We start from the raw sequence: 20062 nt of genomic DNA, 5'->3' as shown, positions 1-20062 counted from the left end.
AGCACCAGGCTCCAACTTCGGATGACCCAGTGGTGGATGGTGAGTGGCAGACGGTTGGATCGCGCCCGAGCTGCTAGGCGACCACCAGAGCTGAGCGCCGCCGTCGAGTGCGCCAGGTTGGTAGATCTTAGGAGGATTCCGTTCTGTCAGAGAACCGTTACGAGCATTTATCCAGCACTTTCCCGTTGGTGACGCGCCCTCTCTAGTCTTAGAGCGGGCCCCTCCGGCCCCACCACTATGGCGACCGATCCCTCGTCAAGATTCCCTCCCAACCCCCTGTGTTATGAGAGGCTGGCCGGCCCCTCTGAGTCCCTAGCGGTCCCCTCCTCCCAGCTTTCATCTTCGACGGATCCCCCTTAGTAGCACCCCTCCCCAGCCTCTCCACCCCTCCACCCTCCTCGTCGCCGCCTCCCCCACCTTCTCCTGCTCCTCCTCCCCTAGTCTCTTCACCGACTTTTCCCGCCGCAGTGCACTCGGCCCTGCCATTATCACCTGAGACCTCCGTCCCCCTCCCTTCTACCTCTCTAGAGCACTCTTGTCGCTCCCCAGCAGCCCCTGATCCGGTGCGGAGGGAGCGGGCGGGATTAGTTCATTGCTTGATTCACCGATTCTCCGATCCGGTAGAGATGACCATGGCTGCCTCCCTGGTGAGGGCTCTCCCCCCCGCCATGATCCTGGGACAATCTGTTGACTACAATTTCTTCCGGTGTCTGCCGACAGAAGGGACTGACATTTTTGAGGAGACAGTAGCCCTTGTTCGGGTATATGTAGTTTTTCACCACTCCAAGCCTTCTACGCCAGATAATGGCATGATGGTCTTCTCTTTCCCCTTCATTGCAGCCGAGGGGACAGTGGGATCCTCAATTAGTGGCAGCTGCCATATTCAGGGTCAGGCAGTTGAGCTCTCCCATCATCTCCACGATCTCCGCATCACTGACATTCTCTCTCATTTTTGGCCGTTGGCTAGGATGGAGCTTGGAGGTTCAACCCATCGTGGCGAGGATGGAGAGATGGTATTCTCTAGTTTGAAGGTGCTACTCTTTGTGTTCATGCATACCTTTGCTGCGGTACCTCTTCCCCCGTCTTCTAGATACCTATACCGTGATTGATGGAGTCTGGAGCATGCATATGCGCGCGCTCGGACAATGTGGCGTCACATGAAGGACAGGATTAGTGCCCACCTGGCGCGCCTTCACCCCTACACGGATTGTGATTACTCCCCGTCTAAACCCTCGCCCAAGACTCTTCGAGTGGATGGGTTGTTTCATGGAACATTCAAGGTTTAGGGGGGCCTCAGTGCTTTTAGAGACGAGGCGAGCTTCAGAGGGCCATAGTTGGGGGACCCATAGACATTCTTTTCCTCCAGGAGCATCATCTCTCAGAGGGGTGCCTCTCTAGACTTGACAGGTTTTATGTCGGTGAGTGGGCTTGCAGCCGAGGGGGTATGATCAGTATTCTGGCAGGTACTTCCTTTTCAGATCACGCCCCGGTCATTTTGTCCTTAGAGGATCCCTGGAGGCATGACATGCATTTGAGCTCGAGGATTTCGGACAGCCTCATTCAAGACCCCGAGATATGCAGCTGGGCGAGATTGGATTTTATTTCAGGCTCTGCTATGTGCACATTGGATGAGGGCTTAGGGGAGATCATCAGTTTCTTGCAAGAGTCAGCCCAGAGCAGATTAGAGGGTTTCCGGGAGTAGGAGAGGAGTTTGAGGAGTCGGCGTGCCTCTTTACAGCGACTTCAAGAGAGGTCCCCGGATTAAGAGTCAGCTCGCTACCGCTTGCACGGAGATTCGATCCATAGAGGAGAGGAGAGTGGAGTATAGATATCATGCTAGGGCCTCTTTTTGGACACAGGTAGGCGACAGAGTCACAGGGGATTTCTTTGAGATAGCTCGACCTCATAGGAGGAGAGATGGTATTCGCAGGTTGCGTGGCCAGGATGGAGCTATTGTTTGAGATCCCCCTCAAGTGAGAGCCATTGCGACGGACTTTTTTCGATCCCTCCTCAGTGGTGCCCCAACATCTTCACAGGTGGTGAACGCACGTGAGAGAGTTTGGCGACATACAAGAGGTGGTTTCCCCTTCTCTTCGGTCATTTTTATTTACACCATTCACTGCGGAGGAGTTGGTGAGGCATTGACGGCACTTCGCAGAGGCAAATGCCCAAGGGCGGACGGCCTTCCAATTTCCTTCTTTCTTCGCCATTGGGACCTCATGGAAGGTGGCTTTCAAGCTGCCTTCAATGAGATTATGATTATAGGTGCCATGCCATAGAGGCTCTCAGAGGGCTTGATTCATGTGATTCCTAGGGAGGGTGGTGACATATTGGAGATCCGACAGTGGAGACCCATCACTCTCCTTGGGACAGCCTATAAGATATTGGCCAAGGCCATCAGCAGGAGACTTCAGCCTTTTCTCCCAGACTTGATCCATGACACTCAAACTGGCTTTGTCAGGATAGGAGCATCCTCGACAACATTTTTACCTTCCGGGAGGCGACAGCTTCGGTCATTGGGACAGCCTATAACATATTGGCCAAGGCCATCGGTAGGAGACTTTTCTCCTAGACTTGATCCATGACACTCAGACTGGCTTTGTTTAGCATCCTCGACAACATTTTTACCTTTTGGGAGGCGAGAGCATCGGCCAGGATGCGGCAGCAGGACCTCATTGTGCTTCTCCTAGATTTTGAGAAAGCATATGATAGGGTGGATTGGAGATTTCTGGAGGGCACGATGAGCCGGATGGGTATCCCCATGGAGTGTATTCATGGAGTTTCAGGACTATACTCAGCCTCGCATAGCCAGAACCTCATTCAGGGAGCCTGAGGTGACTGATTTTCCCTTTCCCGCTCGGTTTGGCAAGGTTGTCGATTGACACCTTACCTCTTTCTTTTCGTCGCCGAGGCCATGAGAAGTTTTCTCTCTGCCCAGGAGACCGGGCTCCAGAGATTGCATCTCCCCCTCTGTACGTTGCTTGATTCAGAGTTTGTAGATGACACAACAGCCTTCCTTTCAGGAGATGTTGGCAATCTCTAGAGACTTGCAAAGGCGATTGAGATTTTTTACTGCGCATCAGGAGCGCAGATCAATTGGCACAAGTCGTGTGGTTTTTGGGTAGGTTCAGCATCCGCCCCGACTTGGAGACCGGTTGAGGCTTTCCAGTGGATCCCGAGGGGCACTCCAGTTTGCTATCTCGATTGCCAGGTTGGCATTGATATCTCTCCCGAGCAATAGCTCGCTCCGCTTCTTCTGAGTATTCGGAAGAAGCTTTTATATTAGAGCTTGGCGAGGCTTTCCCTAGCAGGCAGAGTGGTGGTGGCAAACCAAGTACTTCTAGCCACCATGTGGTACATCACTTCATGCTGGGCCTTTTCTTGGGCATGTATTGGCTAGGTACAACGATTGATTCGGAACTTCTTATGGGCCAGAAGTGATGGGAGGCCAGCGAGGGCCAAGGTGGCATGGCGAGTGATCATTCAACCACGTAGCAAAGGGGGGCTTGGCCTTATCGATCTTGCTATTCAGTGCCGTGCCCTGCTGGGCAAGCTGATTGTCAAAGGACTCCTTCCCGGTGGTGAGCCCTGGAAGGAATTTTTATTGGCCTGGATCTCAGCCCACACTCCGAGCCTTGGGGGCCCGTCGATGCAGAGTACCCGATGGATCTTCACAGAGATGCGAGCTCGTGGTTTTAGCCCAGCTTTTGAAGACAGATTTGGAGCCAGTTTACTTCGGGCCTGGGATAATCTCAGGCTAGTCCTCAGACAGATAGTACCAATACTTGTGAGGAGCGGCTTTGGCAGCCTTTGGTCTGGAACCTCTTGATTCGTCTACCTAGTGGCCACATGTTAGGGGCCCGACCGCATGTATCTTGGGGAGCCTTGAGCACGGGACCAGCTAGGTCTCTTGGAGATTGGATTGCACATACACAGTTACCCGTGGAGGAGCAGGAGAGAGGCCTAACAGGGATTCGGGGTCGAGATAGGCTCAGCATTGACATTGACTGAGCTTTCCCTCAGGAGTGGCTGATGCCTATTCCAGCCCCGATCCCCCTAGTGTGGCTAGGAGTGTTTACCAGACATGATATCCTCGTGGCGGTCCACAGAGCAGATGAGGACAGTGGGCTGCTGACTTTTTCTATTGGTTCGCAGGCCAGACTAGAGTGATCTGAGCTTTCCTTGGAGGATTTCAGAGGCTTCACCTTGCAGAGGGTGAGGTTGATCGGTTTTCGAGCACGGGAATGGCACACAGATCCATCACCGGCCAAGGTGGCTAGGGAGAGACTATGGCGGCTATGGATTTGGGAGTGCCGACCTCTCACGCGGCTACAGTGGGACCCGAGAGAGTGGACTTGGCATGATCCTGCAGATCGGGAGGAGACTCTGGATGCCTCCTTCTTTGCATATACAGCGCGGCTAGGCTGCAGGATCTAGATGCCTGAGATAGATGGCACCCCGGTAGCAGCAGCACCTTGGTAGTAACATGGCCTATCTCAATGTTTCCTTTCTGATTTCTGGAAGAGGCTTTGGAACAGCTTTCGGCCTAGAAAGATCAGACTCTTTCTTTGGCTGATGGCACACACGAGTTTGGTGATTGGTACTTGGCTGGCAGTAGGAGGCCAGTCAGCGGCTTGTCTAGTGTGGTCACCATCAGGAGTCTCAACGACACTGTCTTTGGGATTGCCGAAGGCTCAACAGATTTGGCAGCGGATTCTCTGCATCTTCGCTATGGACAGGGCATCGACCCGGATCATCACTTGTGTCACTTGGGCCACAGAGGCTAGGGCGAGCAGGGCTTACGAGGAGGATGGGGGAGGACTAGCCCTTCAAGTCTCTCACCATTGTATTGCAGCAGTACCAGTCACAACCCCTCCTAAAGGTGACTGGCGGCAAGGCTCATGCTAGAGATGGGGGAGGACTAGCCCTTCAAGTCTCTCACCATCGTATTGCAGCAGTACCAGTCACAACCCCTCCTAACATGGGAGGTGCATGCACTGGCATTGAAGGCACTGCCTTGTCACTCCGATGGGCATCTACCAGAGATATCATTTTAAATAGCCCCCTCAGCTCAATCCTTGGGGAGATCCTCACATCCTTTATCCTATCCTTGAGGACATCCTTTTCCATCTAGTTCTATTCATTGAGTCTTGTTCATTGAGTGCTGTAGCCAGTTGCTGCTCCGTCTGTGTGTCGTTCTACTCACTGTGACCATTGCTGGGTCACGGGTGTGCATGGTACACTGAAGGGCATGTAACAGTGTCTTGGGAGTAATGCAAGTAATGTTTACAATATTCTTGTCTTTGTGCTATGCTCGTATTCTATTATGTCTTAATCTATTCATGTGTACATTGTGTCATGAGTATTGAGGACTCCGAACATACCATCCAAAGGAGAACCACCACTTTAGTGTGCCAGGCAATCAACCCTGCTACTTTGTTGTCGTAGAGTCCACAACACGCTCAAACATGAGGCGTCCATGAGCCTAGCTCCTGGAATTCTAACAAGATGGTTTGTGGCGGCCAACTCTCCGAATCTTCTGCTGGGTGGTCCTGGGCAAAGCTTGTGTCACCCATTGACGCACCATGAAGTTGCCAGGGTAAGTCGGGAGGGGGGCCACTAGCACTGTGGTTCGCGTCATGAGATCTGAGACACTCTCCCTTGGTAGCAGTTTCAGTTTCCCTAGCTCCTGGAGAAGGCGGTCCCCATAGTTACCAGGTCGAAAGGTGCGGACGATGGTGTTCCTCATGGTGGCCCAGTCCACAAAGTGGTCAGTTGGGAATTGACTAAACCATTTGTCTATAGAGCCTGCTAGAGTGGACAGAAAAAGTACCAAGAAGGCATCATCCCACTCAAAACCTTGGCTTTAGCACATGGAAATGAACCATTGGATGTGGTCATCTACAGCTTCAGTGGATCCTTTGAAAGCGGGAAGCTTGACGTTTACCTAGCCCAACACTATGGAAAGGGGTTCTTGGCCAGGAGGTTACCAAAGGTGGGATTACCAAGATTGGGTGCCAATAGGGAAGGGTGGAAGGGGGTCCAGGGAGGTACGTAATTGAACCTCTTCTGACCATAGCAGCGTATTGAGAGGGGACTCTTGGCTGGGCTGACCGGACTAGCATGGGAGTGTGTATTGGGCATACAGAGAGGACTTAGAGACAAGAGGTGAGCTAATGGGACTCCACGTTTCAAGTATTCCACCGGGCGTGCCACTATCCTTCTCCATGTGGGTGGCAGGTAGGGCTTGCTGGCTTGGACCATATAGGCATCCCATTTATTTCAAGTAAGCCTTGGGTCCTTCACAACTCATGCAAGTATGTCGTATGTCAAGTGATTAAGACATCCCTATCTATTGATGTACAGACACGCAGATCAAACACCATTATCTTTGCGAGTGTTGAAAAAATTGTGGCATATTGAGATATGTGAGAGAAAAGATTCTTGCAATGCTAGTTAGACCGTACATCCTCAGATGTGGTAATCATCTAAAAGCTATACCTTAGGCACCATCCAAAATACAGAGATGCATTTTTTTTTTGGGGGGACCAGGCACTAATGCTAGCTCTAGCTGGTTTGATAATAAAATTGGTTGCATTAGAAATAATCTTATAGGGTCCTTGACCATGCTTTTAGAGTGATATCGTATTTAAAATTTAAAAAGAACCAGCTTATGTATTCCACAAAAATAAGGTGGGACTTACTCCACGTTGTGTTGGAGAATTTGGAAACAGGAAGTGAAGGCTGTTAGTTTAAGTATCATCCCTATGGAGGAAAAGAAACTTACGGCAAAACTGTTTTTGGGTCTTAAAGGCATTGGTGATGCCTTAGCTGTTGTTCCGTTGCAATCTGAGTGCTTTTCACCACAGGTATGAGAGAGTAAAAGCAAATTACATGAACCTTAACAATATCAAGTCACAAAACTGCTTTGATATCCTATGTGTGTTGGATGCACGTATGATATAAACTAAAGCTTGTTTCATTAGGTCCGCTTATCAGCAGAATCACTGGACTATGGACAGTGCCTCGTAAGGTATAACTATACACAAGAAGTTGAGCTAATCAACAGTACAAATGTGTCTGCCTGGTATGAAGTTTTTCCATTGGATCATGATGATAAGGCCATGGCCACTATAGTGGCAGATGTAACACGTGGTGTAGTATCTCCATATTCACAAACTCCTTTGAGATTTACACTTCGGACACTGGTGTTGGGGCAGATCTCATTGTCTGTCGTGATCACCATATCTGGAAAAGATTCCAAGCCACTGGTACTAACAGTTTCTGCATCCTCAAGTGGCCCGACTATTCACATTGAGCAGGCTCAGTTAAATGTGAAGGATCTCACAGGGAGCTCAGGTCAGCCTAGAGAGTATGATACTACCCTGGACTTTGGAAAAGTGCAGGTTCTTCAAGATAACTATCGCACGATTTTAGTTAAAAATGTGTCATGCATTTCTGCTGAGCTGAAGATCTCTCTCAGCAAGAAGAAGACCGTGTTCCGCGTGGAACAGGATGGGCTTACATTGGAGCCTTTTGGATGCCAAGAAATACCAGTAAGCTCAAATTCATGTCTTATAGTATGTATGTTTACAGCAAACTGCATTCAGCCATCTATATGAGACTAGTTACAGAAAATACCCTTACACTTGCTACATTCTCACATTTGAGAGGCCCGATGTTTTTACAGGTTGCAGCAAACCTTGATGACTCTGTGAAATTCACAGATATTCTCAAGATCATGACAGAAGGTAGCCAGCACTTGATACCCTTGAAAGCTGTTGGTATTGGCTCAACAGTAGTTTGTGCTGAGCTGGCCGCAGGAGCTTTTGATTTTGGGAAACAGGTGACATTACGAGCATTTTCTCATACTATCAATGTAGAAAACCTGGGAAGGAAGCAGCAGTCATTGGCATGGGAAAGTAAGAACACAGATAGTGGTTCTGACAAAGTCAAAGAGCAAGATAAAAGTCTTGTCACAACAGGGAAAAAAAGCATATTTTCAATTATACCAGAAAAAGCAATAATCAAATCTCATACATCTTGTTCGTTCACGTTAATGGGCTATGCAGTCAATCCTGGAAGTGTAATTGAAGAGATTAGATGCAATGTGACTACTTCTAAAGCTGTCTTCTCACACAAGCTTTCAGTAACTGTGGACATATCACCTCTAAAACTGCTGCTTTCAACCAATGAGCTCACGTTTGTTCAGAATAATCACCCTGGAGAAAATTCACAAGACTTGAATCAGATCTTAACATGTACGAATGTGTCTGAGCTACCTCTTCTTTTTGAGTTGAATACCAAACCCCCTTTCCTGGTGAGTCATTCAGAATGCAGGCTACAGCCATCTGAATCGATGGATATTACCGTGGGATTTGAAAGGCAGCATTTAGAAGAGAAGCTAAGCAAAGCGATGCATGGAAGTCTAGAGATTGTTTATACTGGCACTTATGAAAGAGAAGCCCTCAAGCTGCATGCAGAGATTTACTATCCTAATCTCCAATTTGATGTTGTGCAGTTGAACTTTGGGTATGTAGTCGTGCCTGCGTGACAAGTAATTATTGAAGCATAATCCAAATTGTAAACTACCTGTTTTGATGTCTATATAGTTTGGAAAAAGCTATTTGTATCACACAATTGGCATGTCAGTCCCGACTCCCAGTTTTGAAGTGGTGGTAGTTGACATGACAGCTTTTTGGAGGCAAAGGACCTTAGTCTTGAATCCCCTCAAAATCTGCTGCTCAGGTTGACTGGCCATGAAGCCCTCAGAGTTGTGATCATCTAGTGCATTCAAAAGTGGTCTTACGTTATATAAGGAGGTGTTTTTTGAGTATTATCAAGTAGTCCTCAGCTATCACCAATACAATTTGTTGATGCAGGTGTGTGATTGAGAACACATTGAAGCGCCTTCTTTTGAATGTCAAAAATGCTAGCACTCTCGTTGCTAACTATCACTGGTTCTTCTTAGACAATGTTGATGGCATCCGTGTGGAATCAAGCATCTTACAAAGTTCAGAACCGAAAGTGTGTGTGAATCAAATATTTGATGTCCTGCCAATCCGAGGGTGTCTTAAACCCGGAGACGAAGAATTAGTAGAGCTCTCATATTATGCTTACCCAGGTTATCAATGTCATGCTACAGCTATATGCGAGGTATTTCATGTGCTCCACTGAATGGAGATCACTACCTTGGAGAAAATTTATACGACATTGTGTGTTTAATGTATATGAGACTTTTAAAGGCTGAGCACTTGCACCTTGCTGTAGGTGGAAGGAGGTCCAAGCTACAGTATACTCTTAGAAGGAGAATCGGGTCTTATAAGCTATAGCTTGAGTGACGCATCCTTGGATTTTGGTTTTCAGCAATTCAATCGATTTGCTGAGAAAAATGTAACTCTTTTGAATGAGGGAAATATACCTCTCAGCTTCTATATTGGTCTGCCTCATCCTAGGCCAAGCCCATTTTTGAAGGTGCTTCCACTGTGTGGGAATCTTGATCCTGGTCAGAAACAAATCTTTACAGTGTCGATTTATCCTGTTGTACCTGAGAAGTACAAAACAGAGATAACAATGCAGGTATGCATTAAGAGCATTAAGGATTGATGTTATGGTTTCCCTTTTGCAATTCTATTTGATGCGCTCACAGAAACAATCCCCCCGCCACCCCCCCCCCCCTCTTTTCAAAACCTCCTCTTTTTTCTGCCTCTGCATGCACTAAGCCCTCCCATGAGCACATATTGCAAGTAATGGACTTGCCTTGTCAGTTTTCTTTTTAAAGATCACTAGAAACATGGCAAAAGAAGACACATGAGTAAGGTGGCAGGGAGTTTTTCTCAACTGTTCTTTTTCACTTTTTAATTCAGATTTCACATTTTTTGCCGCACAAAATATCTATATTTGGAGAAGGGGTTTATCCATGTCTTTGGGTGGACCTTCCTCGCATAAGAAGTCACAAGTTTCTTCTAACAGCCAATCAAGCCCTGGAGAACCTCTCAAAGGTTTGTCCAAGAGATATACCTACATTTTCAACCAGAAATGAGGGGATTGCAGAGGAAGAAAAAGTTTTCCCTAGTGTGCAGATATCATCAGATAAAGCAGTAAAATCCTGCAAAGAACCGACTGTGGAGCAGGTTGATGCTGAGATTGACCGATTGCTGCTTGTGCAATGCCTCAAGGAGGCAGATCAAAACAACCAATCAACCACTCCTTCATCCCTTCCTACTCTAGAATATGAATCAATAGAGTCCTCTCTAGAGAGAGATTATGCTTCAGAAAAGAAAATAATGGAAGTGGAGAAGTTTGTGCTTAACAGATATCTTTGTGATTTCGGAAACGTCATCCTTGGTGAATCGCATCAAAAAATGATCCACATCACCAATGCAAGTGTCCTTCCGGTTTCCTTCAAAGGAGAGAAGACATACTTGAAGGGAACAGGTTATTTCTTTGAGCCCGAGCAGCAAATAAGGCTTTCTTCTGGACCATCAAGTAGCAAACCAATGGATTTTAATGTAATGCTTAAAACGGACAATCCGAAATTCAAGCCGGGACTGATTGAAGCCTCTATTCCCCTTCATATCAAAGAGGTTTTTTCCCTTTTTGGTTCTTTGGTTACAAGGTCACACCATAATTTTTTTGAAGCTTTAGAAGTCTTATAATAAATTCCTTTATCTTTTTGCTCAGTGGTTTTTTGAAGCTTTGGATGTCTTATAATAAAGCCCTCCGATTGCAGGCACCTCGTACACATCTGCTATTAAGAGCCAATGTAACAAAACCTTTATTGGAGTTATCGACAGAATACCTAGACTTCGAATCTGTGCAATTAGGCCAATGCAAGGTGAACTGCACTGTTGACAATCTCTGTTTCCATTGGAACAATCACATGTATATGTCTATTATTTGAATACACACCAATCTACACCTACATCTATGTCTATGTACGTGCTACATCAGCATCTATGTCTGTGTATACGCCTACATGCACAAGCACAAGCACAATCACATATACATTCACATATACATACACAAATACATATACATATTTGTTTTTCGAGCCAAGGTCTAACACGGTGTGAGGAGAATCCCAAGTCCACTCAAAACATGATGTGTAGATAGATGTAATGTGTATATGGAGGTGTGAAGTGGGTCCAAGGTGGCGAAAGCAACGTGGCGACCAAGTGGATAAGCGCAGGTGCAGAAATGGAAAAAGAAACAGCATGGGCGAACGAAGGAAGCGGGTTGTGCAACGTTCCAGAGAAAAACGAAGGCGGCGACGGGCTTATGAAGGGAATTGGGGAAAGTTTTCGACAGAACCGAGGGATTTGAAGAGGTGGCTAGAGAGTCCACCAGAAAGGGGGTGAATGAGAGAGGGACTGTAGTGAAGAGGTCCTGCATTTCTGTTTGTTTTTGCCGAAGGTCACAGGCTGGAGATCCTGCTGATTTTCAAAGATTGTAGTGAAACGACCAGTGTAGCGTGAGAGGTTTGGTTGGATCAGAGCAGAGGGAGAGCAGCTAGGAGGTGTGTCCCCTCGGATCTCTGTGCAGCACCTTTGTTAGAGACTTGGTCCAGACTAGAACTCCTCAACTGTAGCTGTTGAGTGTTAGTTGGATGCTAGTTTCTATGAAGTTTTAAGTCGTGGATGAAGATGTTGCTGTGAAGAGCAGTTGCTGAGGTCTATCAGTGGAGGACCCCAAAAGGTTTCTGTGTTTTCTTCTTTTTTCTTTGAGCACCAAGTCTCAGGGATGTTGAGACTGCTTGGTTTTGTTTCAATGAAGAATAGAGCGTGTGGAGTTTGAGTTCAGTGTGAATGGATAAGTTTTTGTGCTATGGTGGTATACTTGTGTTGTTTTGATTGAGATTATGGGAGAAGAACACCTGTGAGTGCAAATCCATAGTCGGCTATGTAAGAACTGAGTTAGTCACCTTCAGTTGAGAGACTACAGAGTCAGACTGGGTCTGTTAAACATTAGATCTTATCAGCTGTGTGTGTAGAAAGTGAGAACTGGTCTTTCTAAGTTGAGAGGAATCTATTTAAGGTATTGGTCTGACAGTCAAGGTTGTCAGCAGGTAGCGAAGCTTCGAAGCAAGGTTGTGAAGCTCTGAAGCAAGGTTGTGAAATTTGCTGATGTTGGAGGGCATCCTGGGAGTCAGGAGGACATGTATCTGACTGGAATCAGCTGCAAGCTTTCGAATTAAGTTACAGCTAGTGTCAGCTGGATGTCAGTTGAGGTCAGCTGAGGCTTATAGGTGAAAGATCAGAGCTTTTGGAGGTGAGTGCTGACCTGGGAGGACAGTTGGAGGAGTCAGCTGGGTCAGATTGGGAGGTTTAGGGTGTGTATAGGTGTCCGGTGGTGTCAGCTAGAGGGCTGAGGACAGGAGTAGAGCTGATTGGCTCCCTTGGAGCTGGTATCTTGGTGTCCCCTAGTTCTGATTCCTTTGTATTTTCCTCTTGCGTGTCTATTGGTGGTGTTATAGAGGCCATCACCCAGCCACCACACAATAGCTTCAATGTGCCACGCTTAAACTCAAACATAGAAACACTTTTTCCTTTAACTTCATGGATCTCGTTTACCATAGATATACAAAACAATACGCATAGATATATTTACAAATGTATATACACTACACATACATATATGTATATATATACAGATATGACATATGTATGCATATGCATGCATGCACACACGCTTTTTTTTTTTTTTGTAAAACCAGTTGAAATTGCATTATATCATAAATGTACAAAAGGGTTTGACATAAAGAGGATGTCTGAACCCTAGAACTTAAAAACAGCAGTAAAAAAAGTTCTATGCAAGATCAGGGCAGTGCTCAAGAAAAGAGCCTATGCCCTATCCATCAGAAACAGTAAAAGAAAAGCTGAACACAAGAAACATCCAAATCTTCCTCATGCACGGCATCATATAAGGACTGCCGCAACGAGGCTCGGAAGAACTCATAAGGGTGCTGAAGGGGTGAATTCAGATATGCATGATTTCGCTGTAGCCAGAGGGTCCATAAGGCCCAGTATCTGATCCAATGGAAGAAAAGAGAATACTGTGACAAAGAAGCTGATAACGTGCCAAACATCCAGAAAAACTTGTAGAACCTGTGTGCAGGAAATCTGAGAGATAAAAAATAGGAGATCTTGTCCAGAAGGTCTCTGGAATATGAACAAGACCACAATAAATGCGGAATACTCTCAGTAGTATGATGACATCTTGGACAAAGAGGAGAGGCAATCCTTCTTTGAGCCAATTTCACTCCCACTGGAAAAATACCGACAATGCATCTCCAGAAAAAGAGTCTCTGTTTCAATGGCATTTTCAACTTCCATATCAATGTCAGTTTTGCTTTCCACCAAGCTAAAGACTTATCCAAATGCCAAAGAGAATTAGCATGCTGAACAATCCATGGAGGAGGTAATATCAATCGATAAGCCTGTATAGAAGTCAATAGATGCAAAGGTTGAGAGGATAATCTTGAACTTGAAGACTGAAGATGCCAATCTTGAAGCTTGTCTCTTACATCCAATGTTGGAATCGGAATGAAAGGGTGTAAGAGATCTGCAATAGCTTTTCATATAGATCTATGATGCATCCCAAGCTTGTATTGTTGGCATGCTGCCGGAAAAGAAAGAATTTGCCCTCTAGTATCTACTACGTCGTCAATGAACCGGATGCCCAACTTCATAAGATTGTAAGCTCTGATTGGTTGTTGTACAGCAAGGGGAGAGAAAAAAACAGCACTCCAATGTATGCTTTCCATTCGAACCGAGGAAGCTATAGAAGCAGGATGGGGAGACCATTTGATGCGAGAGAGCACTTTCTTCCAATCCTGAATCAAGGAAGTAGAAAATGGACAACCAGGGATTTTACCTTGAAATTTGCCAAGTACTACTTCCGATGGATCAACCAACCAACGACCATAAGCATTTGTGCGCATCCGACCACACAAAATTGCCAACATGATAGACCAAGGCTGCTCTTGTTGAAAAAAGGTTTTGAGCATAGTGATCTTTCTTGCCAGCACATGAAATTTGATGTTTATAATATTCAAACCACCATGCATTTTTGGCGAGCAAAGCAGGTCCATTTTGAGCAACCTTAAAGCTTTTTTATGAAGCTTAGTTTTCCAAAAAATCTCCATGGCTTGAGACATAAAAGAAGAAAGATCTCGAGATGACCAATGTAAGAGAGGAAGGTAGAATTGGACATAGGCCAGAACAATGGACGGAACAATTCGAAGCCGTACATGTAATGGCCAAGTGGAGATCTTCCAATATTCTAATTTGTCCTGAATTTTGTTTAGCACCCAAGATATTTATTGCTTATTTTTGATTTTCCAGCCAATGGGATAGCCCAAATGTCTTACTATGCTTTCCGGATAAATAATCTGGCCGGGCCACAGGATAGCATGCCAGTCACAATGCTTGAGAGGTAAGAGTTTTGATTTCTGAAAATTAATTTTTAAACCAGCTGCCAACCCAAAATCTGAAAGAGTATCCATCAATAGACGAAGCTCCAAAGGACTGTTCTTTGGCATGAAGAATGAATCATCTGCATAAGCCTGTGCAATGAAAGGCCGTGAACCAGAAATCTGAAGCCCCTCTAACTGTCTAGTATCAACCAGATGATCCATATAAAGAAGCAAAGGATGCGAAGCAATAGCATAGAACAGAGCACTAAGAGGACATCCCTGTCGAACTGATTGTTCTAGAGTCCAAGACTCAGACAAATGTTTCCCTATGAAGCATTGAGCAGTGGAATCTGAGTAAAGCCAATATATGACATTAACTAGCTTTGGCCCAAAACCAAGTTTAGACATGATTTGAGAAACATAATCCCACTGCACCGTATCAAATGCCTTTGCCACATCTACCTGCATGACCAAGACATCTTGAGCAGAGTATTTTGCATATTCCATTGCAATGAGAGTATTGGAGATATTATCATGTATATGCCTTCTTGGAACAAAACCATATTGCCTGGGATGAAGTCCATCATGAAGGATATCCTTTATCCGGTGTACCAACATTTTAGCAATAAGTTTATATATAACAGGCATCAAAGTGATAGGCCTCCAGTCATCCATTGTCTCACACACAGGTTTTTTGGGCAGAAGCTTAACTAGACCATGCTTCCAAGCCGAGGGAAGATGTTGATGCTGCCAGGCTACATTAATGAGCTTCAAGATTGGACCCTTCAATTCAGCCCAGAAGGCTACAAAAAATTCAACCGTCAAACCATCCCAACCTGGGGATTTATGTTTACCCAAATGCTTGGGGCTTCATCCAATTCAGTGTCTAAAAAGGACATTTCCAGCATTGAAGCTTTTTGCAAAGAAACAATAGGACAAACAAGCTCAATAAATCTGCTCCGAGCCAATGCAGCTTGAGATGTAGAAGAAGATGGTAGAGAAAAAAGAAGCCGAAAATGATCCAAACATTGTTTTTCTAGCTGCGATAAAGTCTGGGTCCAAAGACCATCCGGTTTCCTGACTCTCATGATAGATTGACTTTGTCTGTACGTGTGTAAGTTTCGAAAGAAAGATTTCGAGGATCAGCCCTTATCTAGCATAGGTTTAACTCTAGCCCTTTTCTGCCATTTGGAAAGCTTGCGTTTATCATTAGCATCAATTATGGAAGAAGCACAAGACAATGAATTCTGTTCAGAAGCAGAAAGAGACCTTTGATGGCTAATCTGTACCAAGGACTGCTTGTATGATTTTGCCCACTGGATATGCTGTCTGGTTTCTGCCATGTACCATCTTCCATATTCCTTAATGACATTTTGAATACGATGTACAAAAGAGTTCCAAGCAAAATCCAGATCCTCCTGAGCATGAGATAACAATGGCTTACAAGCCAATCTGATCATTTTGCTGGAATTTTTCATGAGAAAGATATAATTGATTAACCTGCAAATGTCTGACTAAAGAGAGCTGAATATCATCCAGAGGCATACCAAAAGAAAGGTTGAGCCAAAGTGGAGTATGATCAGATAGTTGTTGAGAATAATCAGTCCACATTTGACATGTATAATCATCATATTGCTGAGCATGAATAAGATACCATCTATCAAGCCTGGCCCAATATTCTGTAAATGCATGCACACACGCACTAACACAACACGCACACACACACACACTTTTTTTTAATGTAAAAAAGCTATGTTCTATTTACTTCATTGCACAAGGAAAGAAGCCCTCAAAAGCGAGGGAAACTTCCTCAAAGATCAGAAGCAGTGGAAAAACAAGTCTAACTGTAGTAGTTGGTCCATCTCTTGTAGTCTATGGCAATCATATAGAGATTGGCGCATGTGCACATGCAAGCGCACACACTTTTTTTTTTTGGTAATTTCCAGTGCAATATATTTATATGCTCATAAATTTACAAGGTGGGAAGTCTCCGAAGCGGAGAGTATCCCAAATGTCAGAAAGATAAAGAGAAAAGCTCTAAACAAGAAGCATCCATATCACCCTCATGACAGGCATCATATAAGGATTGCCGCAATGAGGCTCTGAAGGATTCATATGACTGGTGATTCTGCCGACCCAAGTATGCCAAATTATGCTCACTCCAAATTGTCCAAAGAGCCCAATATCTCACCCAAGAGAGAAATAGTGAGTATTGGGACAAGGACCGCATATATCTGCCAAAAAGCCAGAAATGTTTCCCAAATCTGTGACTCCGGAAACGGAGCCGAAGAAGATCTGAAATTCTCCTGAGGAGGATCCTGGAACAAGGGCAGTGCCAAAGCAGATGAAGAATAGTCTCTGAGGGAGCCTGACATCTTAGACATGTGGAAGGTGCAATGTGACGTTTAGCTAGTATGACCCCCACTGACAATGTGCCTGTCAAACATCTCCAAAGAAAAAGTCTTTGTTTCAATGGCATTTTACACTTCCACAACATCTGGAGATTCTTCCGCCACCATGAGAGGGGCTTCCTTATATGCCACAGAGAATTAGCATGTTGATGAATCCATGGGGCAGGCTGAAGAAGCCTGTAGGCTTTGATGGAGGTTAAGGCAGGAAGGGGAATAGGATGAATGCATGTAGTAGATGGCTGCAATTGCCAATCCATAAGCCTGTCTGTGTCAGCCACGGGTGGAATAGGTAAAAAGGGATGCAATAGATCACCAATTTTCTTCCATATCAACCTATGATGCATTCCCAATGCATAGGAAGCAGTGGCCCGGGGAAAGGATAAGACATATCCCCGATCATCTACCACATCATGTGTGTACCTAATTCCCAATTTCATAAGATTGTATGCCCGAACAGGTTCCTGTAAAGCAAGTGGAGTGTCAAAGATGGCACTCCAATGAATACTTTCTTTCCTCATCGAGTTTGTCTCCAAGCAATTATCAGGAGCCCATTTGACCTTAGAGAGAACTTGTTTCCAGTCAAGTATGAGGGCAGTAGAGAAAGGACAACCAGGTATCCTCCCTACAAATCTCCCAATCACAACCTCCCAATGATCCGTAATCCAATGACCATAAGCAGAAGTCTTCATGTTGACACACATGGATGCTAACATACAAGTCCATGGCTGCTGTTGACGGAAGAAAGTATGCAACATTGTAGCCTTCCTTGCAAGTACATGATATTTTATATTGAGGACATTAAGTCCACCATGCATCCTTGGGGAGCACACCATTTCCATCTTCATCAGTCTCAATGCTTTCACAGTAGTTTTTGTCTTCCATAATATCTCCATAGCTTGAGACATAAAAGCTGAAATATCCCTGGAGGACCAATGCAGCAAGGGCAAATAGAACTGGACATAAGACATCACAATGGATTGTACTATTCTGAGCCTGACATGAAGAGGCCAAGTAGAAATCTTCCAGTATTCCAGTTTATGTTGAAGTCTTTGGAAAATCCATTTTAACTGCTGCTTTCTGGTTATATGCCATCCTATGGGATATCCCAAATGCCTGACAATATCTCTGGAATGCACCACCTGACCCGGCCAAAGAATAGAATGCCAGTCACATTGTTTCAGGGGGAGTAATTTAGATTTGTCAAAATTGACATGCAATCCCGCTGCCAACCCATATAAAGAAAGAGTGGCCATAAGCATGCGAAGTTCCTGAGGAGAATTCTGTGGCATGAAGAAGGAATCATCAGCATATGCTTGTGCCCAAAAAGATGTAGCCCTTGGGATTTTGAGACCAGTCATTTGTCCTGTGTTTGTAAGATGATCAAGATACATCAAAAGAGGATGGGTCGCAATGGCATAGAAGAGAGCACTGAGAGGGCAGCCCTGTCTAACTGATCGACCCAATATCCATGACCGAGACAGATGGCGCCCAAGAATGCACTGAGCAGTAGAGCCAGAATAAAGCCAGTAAACAGCATTTGCCATCTTGGGACCAAAGCCCAACTTTGTCATGATCTGAGAGATGAAATCCCATTGAACATTGTCAAATGCCTTAGCAATATCCACCTGCAATATAAGCACATCTTGATGCGAATACTTAGCATATTCAATTGCAGTCGAGGTATTGGATATATTGTCATGGATTTGTCTTCGTGGCACAAAACCATACTGATGAGGATGAAGTCCTGCATGCAGTATCCTGTGAAGCCTATGTACAATCATTTTGGCAATAAGTTTGTAAAGTACAGGCATCAAAGTAATAGGCCTCCAATCTGATATAAGATCACACAGATGTTTTTTGGGGACAAGCTTGACTATACCATGCTTCCAAGAGTGCGGTAACTGATTTTCTTGCCAGGCCACATTGATCATTCGCAAAAGGACCTCTTTCAAATCATCCCAAAAAGAAATATAAAATTCCACTGTAAGGCCATCCCAGCCAGGGGACTTGTATTTGCTGAGGTGGAACAACGCATTATCAAGTTCTGTGTCAGTAAAAGGGCTCTCCAAGGTAAGAGCATCATCCATTTCGACTATTCCAGAAACATATTGAAGAAATTTAGTCCTGGCATCAGTCACTTGTTTTGATGGGGAACCAGGAGCAGAAAACAATTTCTGGAAATAATTGTGGCATTCGTCTTGGAGATCAGAGAAAGAGTGAGTCCAAGAGCCATCCAGTTTCCTAACCCTTAGACATGAATTTTTATTTCGAGTAGCATGCAACCTCATTCCTCCATTTTGTCATATGCCATTTGCCATACTCCCTAATGACATTATGAATACGAGAGACGAAGCTATCCCAAGCATAATTTATGTCCTCCTGGGCATGAACTGGCAAAGGATGAATGGCAAATCTGATCATTTGCTGAAAGTTGTGATGTTGGAAATAAGCCTGATTAACATGCAATAATCTACTGGAGAGAAATGGCAAATCATACAGAGGCATGCCAAGCTGCAAATTCATCCACAATGGAGCATGATGTGACAAGCCCAATGAGAAATCTATAAGGAGATGAGGGCTAAAATCTGCAAATTGTTGTGGATAAAACAAATACCATCTGTCAAGCCTTGCCCAATACGTAGTAAGTGCATTATGATGAAAAGTATATCCAGGGACTGACCCTTGGAGAAGTACCCATAAATCTTCAGCCTGCACAGAAAGAAGCATGTCATCCCATTTGTGCCTTTCCAATGATAGCATATGAGATCGTCAAGTGGTATTATCTGTAGGCAGAGGGGAATTATTAAAATCCCCACAGATGAATGCATTGGATCTCCATGGAATCTGCATAAAGAATCCCACAAAGAAGCCCTCATGGCAGAGGTCTGGGAGGCATAGACTGATGCAAACTCAAAAATATCACCATTAACATTGCATTGTATTACTATCCATCTGCCACTATTGTCATTGAAGGCCAACTGAGGCTGCAACTCATGTCTAACCAGTATGCATACACCTGAATAGGTAGCAATACCAGCATAATATATATCATAGCCGTGCAAAAAACCATGATGTCCAGCCATGGAGTGTTGATTATGCTCTTGCAAACAAACAATATCTGGCTGCATTTTATGTACATAAATCCATAATAGCCTCCACTTTGAGACATTGCAGAGGCTCTGTACATTGTATGTAAAGGACTTAAGTGTTTGAAGCATGAAAAGGTATGTACAGC

At 44.9% G+C, this 20062-nt stretch overlaps 1 protein-coding gene across 3 annotated transcripts in view; it reads left to right on the top strand.

Annotated features, from left to right (window-relative positions):
- The window catches only part of LOC147612894 (uncharacterized), a 224838-nt gene that overhangs the window by 30444 nt on the left and 174332 nt on the right, over positions 1-20062 (top strand). For 2 of the 3 annotated variants that reach the window (XM_086782164.1, XM_086782167.1), the window contains exons 13-19: positions 6735-6869; positions 6987-7556; positions 7691-8532; positions 8883-9156; positions 9271-9579; positions 9867-10586; positions 10733-10837. In XM_086782164.1, the coding sequence (XP_086638290.1) occupies positions 6735-6869; positions 6987-7556; positions 7691-8532; positions 8883-9156; positions 9271-9579; positions 9867-10586; positions 10733-10837 (2955 nt within the window). The remainder of the gene's footprint in view (positions 1-6734; positions 6870-6986; positions 7557-7690; positions 8533-8882; positions 9157-9270; positions 9580-9866; positions 10587-10732; positions 10838-20062) is intronic. The other variant, XM_086782165.1, reaches the window with a different exon arrangement.

This window comes from Cibotium barometz, chromosome 44, assembly GCF_041138505.1.
Source record: "Cibotium barometz isolate CiBa-2024 chromosome 44, ASM4113850v1, whole genome shotgun sequence".
NCBI lineage: Eukaryota > Viridiplantae > Streptophyta > Polypodiopsida > Cyatheales > Cibotiaceae > Cibotium > Cibotium barometz.
This window is presented reverse-complemented; position numbering and strand designations above follow the sequence as displayed.